At 37.7% G+C, this 10,611-nt stretch overlaps 1 protein-coding gene across 4 annotated transcripts in view; it reads left to right on the top strand.

Annotated features, from left to right (window-relative positions):
• Positions 1-809: 809 nt before the first annotated feature.
• The window catches only part of eya4 (EYA transcriptional coactivator and phosphatase 4), a 57,372-nt gene continuing 47,570 nt past the window's right edge, over positions 810-10,611 (top strand). For all 4 annotated transcript variants that reach the window (XM_046869548.1, XM_046869549.1, XM_046869546.1 and 1 more), the window contains exons 1-2: positions 810-1,304; positions 10,452-10,525. In XM_046869548.1, coding sequence (XP_046725504.1) covers positions 10,493-10,525 — 33 coding nt within the window. In that variant the 5' untranslated portion in view covers positions 810-1,304; positions 10,452-10,492. The remainder of the gene's footprint in view (positions 1,305-10,451; positions 10,526-10,611) is intronic.

Raw genomic sequence — 10,611 nt, 5'->3', positions numbered from 1 at the left:
CAACTCCTTCTGTAGTGTTAGTGTAAAACAGGACCACCTTTTTGACCACCTGACACTATTCTTCATGAGACCATGTTGCATTGTACATTTTAAACACAAAACTGTAAGACATATGTAAAGGATATTACATGCATATTCATCCTGTCACTTACTAGACTAGGATATTATGCATATTAATCATCATCATCATCATCATCATCATATTCTGGCATGCTAATCCATGCATATTCTTCTACAAAGTCTTTTACATTTTTCATCTGAGGTTTCCATGATGTCTTACCAACTCCCACTATTGTGTCAATGTGAAGGTAAAAACAGAAATTGCATGACATATGTAACTATTATTGCGTGCAACTTCATCCTGTCACCTACTACACTAGAATATGCATATTTTTATTAATGATAATAATGATGATCATATTCCAACATGCTTCTGCACACTTTTTCTCACGCCAGTGTGCATCAGGACACGCTCGTTCTCACACCCGCACTTCGCACACGAGCTTCCTGGTGTGTCAGAGAGCTGATGGATTAATCCGAGTTAATCTCGTGGTTGCTAAGGGCCCAAACTCATCTCGGTTTTGGTTTGCGGGGTAAATAAGGCTCAGTGGATCACTCGGACCATACTATTAATACGCGCGTTTTGCTGGCATCCCCCGGCCCTTTCTAGCCCCCACCTCACGCACACACACACACACACACACACACACACACACACACACTCCATCCAGTCTCCGGTCTGGTTTTGGCGAAGAGCCAGCATTTCCTCGCGCGCATGCGCGTCGCAGAGTCGGCTCAGGCTGCGTTGGACCGAGCGACAGTTCTTCAGATTGAATAATGAAGTAAAGCCGAGTCGGAGCGCGCGCGTGCGCCCCAGCCAACTTATAGAGACGCAATAAGCAAATAAAAAAAAAAAAAAAGGAAAAAAAATTGATTTGCGACAAATACGCATACGTGGACGCGCGCGTGCGTTTGTGCGCCTGTTTGCGCGTGTATGTGAGAGAGTGGGTTTCCGTATTTGTTTAAAGGTTTTCTTTCTATCTTGTTCTTTTTTGTTTTGTTTTGTTTTATTATTTTTTTTTTTTTTTTTTTGCGGCCGGGACATTTCCGCTCCGGTTTGCGGGTGAGTTTGCGGTGAAGTTTGTTGAAGCTGAAGTTGTGCAGGAGGACCCGCGCGCTCCGCGCACACACACGCGTGAATCGGCTTGTTTTTTGTGTGTGGGAACGAGCATGTGAACAGTGTGGACGGAGACGCGCACCGCTTGGACCTTTTTGGAGATCTCTGACCGCACAAGTCCACAAGAGTAAGTGCATCAAGAGTGTGTGTGTGTGTGTGTGTGTGGGGGGGGGTTTTGGTTTGTTTGCGTTTGTGCTTTATTTTTTATTCTAAATGTTAAAGTTAGAAATTAAGAAAGAAAGAAAGAAAGAAAGAAAGAAAGAAAGAAAGAAAGAAAGAAATAATCATTGGCATGAACTTGGCACACTTTATTGAAGTGACCCACAGAAATAGGAAACACTAAAAAGACTCAGGAGATTATAGTTTGGGCAGTTTAAGAGAAACTTCCGCTTTTTGCTGACAAAAAGTCACTTTTTTTTGTTCTAAACTCAAACCGCATCACCTTTTTTACTCCCGGTTTGTGTTTTCTTCTCCAAAATGTGCCACCAGGCCTTTATTCACTTCTCCACATCTTCATTCTAGGCTTGTTCAGGTTCAGGTGCTTTTCCAGTGATCACTCATATAAAACCTCAAATATCTCTTCCTGTAATATGGATAGATCTTCCTTTCTTTTTCTTTTTTTTTAATATATAATATTTTTTTGTATATTTTACTTTTTTATCTAATAGGTTCAGGTCACACATTTTCCCCTTTACTTCACCCTGATCAGTTTGCGCGCGGGTTTGGATGAAATTCACACCGCAATCAAAATATAATTTTTATTAACAAATTAAAGCAGAACAATTAATCAATTTCAAATTTAATGATTTAATTGCGTTTGGGAGATTTTATAGAAGATCAAAATGTATCATGTATGAAATCATGTAAGATACAATTGATATATTGTTTTATTATAACAATAATAATAATAATAATAATTATTATTATTATTATTATTATTATTTTATTATTATTATTATTATTATTATTATTGGTGTTGTTGTTGTTGTTATTATTAGTATTATTATTATTATCATCTATCCATCATATAGAGGCGCGCGCTCGCCCCCGTTTCCCCCCTCCCCCAAACACACACACACACACACACACACACACACACACACGTGCCATGTGTGTTTTTGTATTTGATACGAAGCGAACGGCGGAGACATATCATCCCGACACCGAAGCCGTCGTGGTGCCCCGGCGCGCTGTTGGCTGTGGGCCGCGTTTCTCGCGCTCTCTCTCTCTCTCGCGCGCGCGCGCGCGTGCGCTCTATCGGTGGCGACTCTGCCTTTAATGACCTGATAACGGAGATAAGGGTCCGTGGATTAGATTACACGCACGCACGCATACACACACGCGCACGCACGCACGGAGGACGTGGTGGAGGTGGATGCCACACTTATTGCCACACTTCTTGACCACGCAATTAATCCAGAGGTCAAAGCAGAAAGCAGAACTCACAATTACAACTGTGCTCTGAGATGATAGGGCCTGAGAAGGGCTTTGGTGTTAAAGCATTGACCATACAGGTCTGGAGCCCTCGGTCTAATGATGACACACTCCAGTCTAGTGAATATGGGCATGCGGGCATCATCTCAAAAACTCTAATGGCATGGACGCTTTGTTCCATGACTTTTTTTGCAACTATAAAAAAAGACATTAGAAGACAAATTTGGGGCATACCGTATACCAGATGCCATTGCTTCTTATTTATTGTTAGATTGATTAAAAAAAATAATATTAATACTGCAGAATAAATGGCAAAGCATTATATATACCGTATCACTTCTATAGTAACCGCTAATTCCCCAGAACTCGGATAGAAATCACTCCACAAAATCGAATAAATATATGCGCAATTAGTTCAAAAGAAACAATGGAAGGAGTCTCCAGTGTCAATGCTTTATAATAGGTGTCATGAGAAAGATATTTACATCTTCATGTACATGCTTTAGCCAAATGTATGTTTATTATTAGTGAAACTAAACTCAACATAGAGCATGAAAACTAGACATAGATGTTTTTCAAAGAACGTGTTCATGTGTATTATACACATGGAAAAAAAGAACATCGAAATACCAGGTTGCCAATTACTTCTCTTTCTTTGCACTGAGCAATTTACTTACACAAGCCTGTTTACATTTTCAGATGGCAGGGCAGCTCATAAAACAACTCTTGTAAATGTTTTAAAGTATGGTGTTTTAAATTATTCAAATCATCAGGACACCAATTTCTGCTGTGTTTCCACACGGACACCTGCATCAAAGCTGTGCTTGATTTAAGACTTGGTGCATCAGTAAAACAAATAAAAATAGAAAAAAGATTTTTCAAGGGAATTATATATATATATATATATATATCGTTTATTTGTATACATTTTTTTTTTAAAATTGTCAAACAGAAATGTGCAATGCATTAATCACACGTTAATAAAATTAGTCGCAATTAAAATTCATTTGCGTTAACACATTGATTTCGATGCCCTCCTCTCTCTCTCTCTCTCTCTCTCTCTCTCTCTCTCTCTCTCTCTCTCTCTCTTTCTCTGTGTATGTATGTATATATATATATATATATATATATATATATATATATATATATATATATATATATATATATATAAACATATGAAGTATTATATTCCAGTAAATTGAACAAGTGTGAGCAAGATACCATACACACTTCTTCAGTCCTATTAAATTGTTAGTATTAAACTGATTTGAAAATATGATGTATCTGATATTCATTTTCTGAGGTAAAAGAAGAATATAACACTTTATAGATAGATAGATAGATAGATAGATAGATAGATAGATAGATAGATAGATAGATAGATAGATAGATAGATAGATAGATATTCTAAAGAGTTTAATTCAACTAAAGTAAACAAGTGTGACCAAGTTACCATAATCACTTCAGCAGTCCATATGGCCTAGCCTACTAAATATTTTAGCATGCAGGGATATTTGGTTGTGTGGAAAACCTTTCAGAAGATGCTACTTTAAACATTCTCCCTAACAACTTCATCATGGGACCAACATAAAACGTTCAAAGATTCCTTCACGGATTCAGGTTCCTTTGTGTTTTCTGGTAGCTGCATTTTTGAGCATGTTTAATGGTGGCGAGTTTCATTCTGTCAGCGATGCCACCGCATTTAGTCCGGGGAATGAAATTAGCACATGCTAGCATCATCTATATTTAAAAGTTATAGCTAACAGCAGGCTAACACTTTTAGTGTCTGTCTCTCTCACACTGTGTGTGTCTCAAACATTGTGTGTGGAAGAAAACTGTGGAAATACAAAGTCTTTGGCGGTTAGAAATTACTTATGCTACTACTCTCTCTCTCTCTCTCTCTCTCTCTCTCTCTCTCTCTCTCTCTCTCTCTCTCTCTCTCTCTCTCTCTCTCTCTCTCTCTCTCTCTCTCTCTCTCTCTCTCCTTTTCTCTTTCTCATTCCCTCTTTCTTTAATCATAGGCCTACCAGGCACCATTTTACGAATGACACTGTTCAAGGTATAGCTATTATACTAATTCTCATTCTCTTCCTGAATGAACACAGAAAACAAATCCACATCAACATGCATTAATCAGGAAATTTCCATTTTATGAATTAAACATTGATGAATCTATAACACAGGCCCCTATTTTGTCATTTGGTCTGAAACACTGCTGTTAGTTCATATACGAGCGTTAGCGCGTGTGCTGCTGTCTTTCTGTTCACCGCTGAGGGAAAGTGCATTGTGGTTAGTGATTTAAAGGGAGGAAAAAGCGAAGCCTTTGGCGTATTTGGCCGCTCGTCCTTCTGCGGTGTTGAAGCGTGCGGAAAATGGCACACGACTCTGAACGCGTTGGCAAAAGTGCTCCGCCATCCGTTTTTAAACATGCAGGCGCAATTTAGAATTGTGTTCCTAATGTAAATATAAACCGATCGCCAATGTATTTATGATGTTTATTTCAAAGTGAGTGGATTTGGACAGTCGTCCTCTGAATTCCTTTAAAGGCGGCTTGGCTGGATTAAATGCTGAATTAAAAGCTTTGTTAAGAGACAGTGTGTGTTTGTGTGTGTGTGTGTGTGTGTGTGTGTGTGTGTGTGGGGCAGGACAACGGCCTCTGAGGGCACGGATAACAGAAAAAATCAATGCTGCTCGGCTCCCTCCCCACTAAGCATTAAAGGCTAGAGTTTCAGCACACGGCGACACTGTGCAAATGAAAAATTAAAATGATGTGCCCTTCACCCTGACACACACACACACACACACACACACACACACACACACACACACACACACACACACACACACACATTTACACTGCAGCCCCAATCTTACCCACACATACACTCCACTAGGAGCACTTATCAAAAAGATTAAATGATAGACATTAAAGTCATTAAAAGCCATTAGAGAGAGAGAGAGAGAGAGAGAGAGAGAGAGAGAGAGAAAGATGAGTGAACAGCTCAGCAGAATTCCGAGTGGTCAAATCAATAAAACTGCAAAGCTTTTTTTTTTTTTTTTAAGGAAAATATGTTTTTTCTTCATGAGCCATTTCTTATCAAGTATATAGATTTATAAAGGAAGTTGACCTGGTCTTTATGTATTTTGTTTATTTGCTTTATCCAAAGCGACTCATGGTTGAGACAATATAGATTTGAACTAGCGTAAACCTGAGCTCATCAAGGTCATTAATCTTCTTAAAGGACTCTACGGTAGCTCTTCGTGGTTTGACCTTAAAACCATATATAATATATATATATTTATATTTATAAACTATATAGGTCCTACAATCTCCTCCCTCTAGCACATCTCTCCTGTTCTCCATCATCTACACTGGCTTCCTGTTAGATATCGAACAGAGTACAAGATTCTGCTTTTTACTTTTAAACCCAATCTTAGACCCCCATATCTCTTCATACCTACATCCCAAAGCGTACTCTCAGATCTTCTTGCTCTTCATCTTTGGAATTTTCTTCCACAATCTGAATGAGAAAGTGACTGTCTAACCACTTTTAAATCATGCCTTAAAAACTCATTTGTTCATGATCAAGTTGCACAGTTTTTAACAGCTGTTTGTTGTTTGTCTTGATTTTATGATTATCACTCATGTATGGCATCCTTGAGCGCTTTGAAAGGCGCCTTTAAATATGCACATACATACTGTGGCATAATATAATATTCGAATCTTGCTTAAAATAAATTTTTGAATAAATTACATTTATTTTCTATGCTATCTTTAACAGCTCCTCCACAGAGGCATCTAATCTTAGTGTAATAATAAATGGATAAAAATGTATAAATTAATCAATAAATAAATTGATACAAAAGATAAATAGCACAGTGGAATTTTTATTATTTCATAGTTTCAAAAAATAGCAGAAATCAGAATTCTTTCCCACGCCTTAATCAGTATTAATATATGTATGTACATATAGATAGATAGATAGATAGATAGATAGATAGATAGATAGATAGATAGATAGATAGATAGATAGATAGATAGATTAATTTTCTGTAACATCTCCTCTTTCTAATCTAAATGCAATAATCCTTGAATAAAAATAAACAAATGAATAAATAAATGGATTAGCCTGTCGCTGTTATGGAGAATCTTTCTGCACGGAGATGTTTATTTAACATTTATGAAAGGCGTCTCAGGTGTCAAAATGCTGTAACTGTCAGTACATTTTCCCACCGTAGAAGAGTCTTCCAAAGACAGAGGTGTGTTTACGCTTTTGTGGTTTCTTATTAACATGACAAGCTGCATTTTTGTGTGTCATATTAACTTCAAAAGACTTTGCGGTGGGAAAAGACGCGCAACGCTCCACAGCATGAAAGCATGTGCTCCGATATCAGCAAATGAAAGAGTGTAATAAAAGGCAAATTTGTTGTGGTTTTGGAGGGATATTACACAATTCAGGACAACAACATTTTTATACTGGAATTTTAATAAGCAAATAAATTAATATTGAAGAAATTACATTTTGGAAAATGATATGGTCAAAACTTTTGCTTTTTCTTCTCTCTGACTGAATAGAAAGACAGAGTACTGGTGGCTTAGTGGTTGAAAGTTTGGACTTCTGCTTGAAAGGTTGCAAGTTCAAATTCCAGCAGGTGCTCCAGAAATCCTGACCAAGGCCTTCAACCCTAAAATTAATAAGATAATTGTAACTTATCACTATGAATAAGAACCTTTGCCAAATGCCATAAATGTAAATGGAGAATCCTGCTGGATATTGAGCTCACCATGATTTCTACATACTCTTTGGTACTTCCAGTGAAATTAGCTTTGTTTCTATCTTAATCTGACAAGCTTTAATCTTTTAATTCTAAAACTGTATTCATTAAAAAACGATTTATTGTCTGAAGACATTGCTAACTCGAACGTGGTAACGGTTTCGGTCTAAAACTGGAATGTAAATTAATATTGTGAATGCAGACATGCAGAGTGATGCAATAGAAAAGCATCCCAGCGGTGTTGAACTAAATATAAGCGCTCTATTCGAATGCCACTCTGTTGTATCATTAAACATTAGGATTCGACAGGCATGACAGAAAGAGACCCAGGAGCAATTGAGTAACCAGTTACGTACTCTTTTCTGAAGCTTTTATAGTATCCATGCACTATTAAACACATAACGTTCCCATCACCGTGTTGAGAGGAGACTGTGGAAGATTTACATTCACAGTATTTGGCAGACGCCCTTATCCAGAGCGACCTACAACTTGAGGGTTAAGGGCCTTGCTCTAGGGCCCAGCAGTGGCAGCATGGTGGTTCTGGGATTCAAACTTTTGACCTTCTGATTCATAGTCCAAAGCCTTAACCACTGCGCTTTGACCTTCCTTATATGCGTAGTGAGAGAACATTCGAATACCCATACAGACAATAACCCCAGCTCAGGATCATACCCTCAAGCCCTGAGACACCGAGTCTTACAGCTGACACAGTGTATAAGTAGATGAAGGATTACAGGAATGAAGGATTTACTTTCTTAACATTATGTGGTTTATGTTGCTATTTATTATTAACTGCCCCAGCTGCCCTCATATAAGTCCCTATTTATAAGTGAGTTTAACGGTTTTTTTTGGTTTTTCTCGGTACAGTGAAACACATTGTGATGTTTGTCTGTGATAATGACAAATCTTATGGTCAGGTGTCCGCAAACTTTTATCTTTATAGTGCACATACATAAATAGATACATACAGACTTGCATAGCTTAGATACTAGTGTGTTTATTCTTATATATTTGTTGGCTTATTTATACTATATATATATATATATATATACACACTTTAAACACATATGAATGATTTATGATCAAACTCTTGATGTCACCCAAATGAGGATGGGTTCCCCTTTTGAGTCTGGTTCCTCTCAAGGTTTCTTCCTCATAACATCTAAGGGAGTTTTTCCTTGCCACAGTCACCACAGCCTGCTCATCAGGGATAAACACACACCATTCACCTTAACTGTTGATTTCTGTAAAGCTGCTTTGAGACAATGTCTGTTGTGAAAAGCGCTATAGAAATAAACTTGACTTCACTTGACTTGATATGATTTGCTGTACACTATTGTACACACTGCTCTTACTCACTACACTGTTCAACTGTTCTCTACATTATAATACACACTGTACTCCATGCTGCTTTAGCACAATATACACACGGTAATCATAAAGCATACTATAAAGCATTGTATATTATAATACACACTATTATATAAACTGCTTTTATAAAATGTACATACTGGAATTTTATGGTTTTAAGTATTAAGACATGAATCATCTGGTCCTTAGCAGGTCTTTAAAAAGGAAGTGGATACAACCTTAGATGAGCAACAACACATTAAATTACACATTGTCTCTATTTGTTTTTGTTTTGTTTTTTTATGAAAAACAAGCCAAAATAGAGATCATTTGTGTGAAAAACTAAATACAATAAATCTTAACTGCTTCCATAGAAATTAAGTTGCTATATCGCAGCCAGTGCTGTAAATCAAATGCCATTGATTTATTGATCAGCAAATGTACCAACCTCTATAAAAGCCAATGTAGTTTGCTGGTCTGGAGCATTTAGTTGGATGTTATAACAATGCAAAGGAGAAAAGACATCAGCAATGATCTTTGAGAAGCAATGGTTGCTGCCTATCAATCTGGATAGGGGTTATAAGGCCATTTCCCGACCATTAAAGCTCCTCATTCTAAAATGATTAAGATTATTCCCAAGTGCACAACTTTCCAAGCACATTTACCCCAAAACTTTACAGGCCTCAGTTAGCATTTAAAATGTTAAAGTTTATGACAGTATAATTAGAAGAAGACTAAACGAGAATGGTTGGTTTGGACGAGTTGCCAGGAGAAAGAGTCACCTCTCTTAAAGGAACATGGCAACACATTTTTTGCAAAGTTGCATCTGAACAAATCTAAGACTTCTGGATTAATGTCCTTTGGACAAATGAGACCAAAGTGGAGATGTTTGGCTATAATGCACAGCACCAGGTTTTTAGTGAAAACCAAGCAGGATATAAGCAGAAACTCCTCATACCAACTGTGAATCATGGTGGAGGAGATGTGATGATTTGGGCTTGATGTGCAGGCAGACCTGGGAAACCTGCAGTCTGTGAGCTGATCATGAACTTCTCGAGTCAGAATTTTGAGGTTTTCTGTTTAACAGCTGAAACTTGGCCAAAGTTGGGTCATGCAACAGAACAATGATCCCCATTAAAATCTACAACAGAATGAACAAAATCATGGTGTTGCAATGGTCCGGTCCGACCAGATAAATCCAAACCTCAACCCTTAAGACCTTAAACCGAACTGAAATGTTATGGCAGGACTTTAAAAGATTCATGCTTAAACAAATGCCCATAAAACCTAATTGAATTTAAGCAACGTTGTAGAGCCAGAATTCCTCCCTGATGTTCTGAGAGTCTGAAGTCGTACATGATGACTTCAAGCTATTGGTGCTAAAGGTGTTTGAAAACAAGGTGTATTCAGTTTTTCACTCATGGATTCTCCATTTCGGCTTGATTCTTGTAAAAAATACATAATGCCACACCATGTCTTCTGTGGCTTTATTTACCTACAGTAATTATAAGACCTGAACAGGATGAGATTATTTGTATTATGCCCTGATACATAAAACCAGCGAGGGTGTACTTTCTTTTTCACATGACTGTATGCTTATTTAAAACAATAGACACATTCTAAAGTTGATTATAGTATAATACACACTCTGTACAAATGCTAATTGGGGAGTGTGTGTGTGTGTGTGTGTGTGTGTGTGTGTGTGTGTTGGCAGGTCGTTGAAGCAAAGCTTAACGGGGTGGAAGTAATCAACTGATGGAGAATACACAGGAGCTGAGCGAGCAGGCGGTAGGAGAACCAAACACACACACACACACACACACACACACACACACACACACACACACACACACACACACATACATGGATAAAGA

This window comes from Silurus meridionalis, chromosome 16 (assembly GCF_014805685.1).
Source record: "Silurus meridionalis isolate SWU-2019-XX chromosome 16, ASM1480568v1, whole genome shotgun sequence".
NCBI classification, from domain to species: domain Eukaryota; kingdom Metazoa; phylum Chordata; class Actinopteri; order Siluriformes; family Siluridae; genus Silurus; species Silurus meridionalis.
Note: the sequence above shows the minus strand (reverse complement) of the source record. Positions and strands in the feature narration are given on the sequence as shown.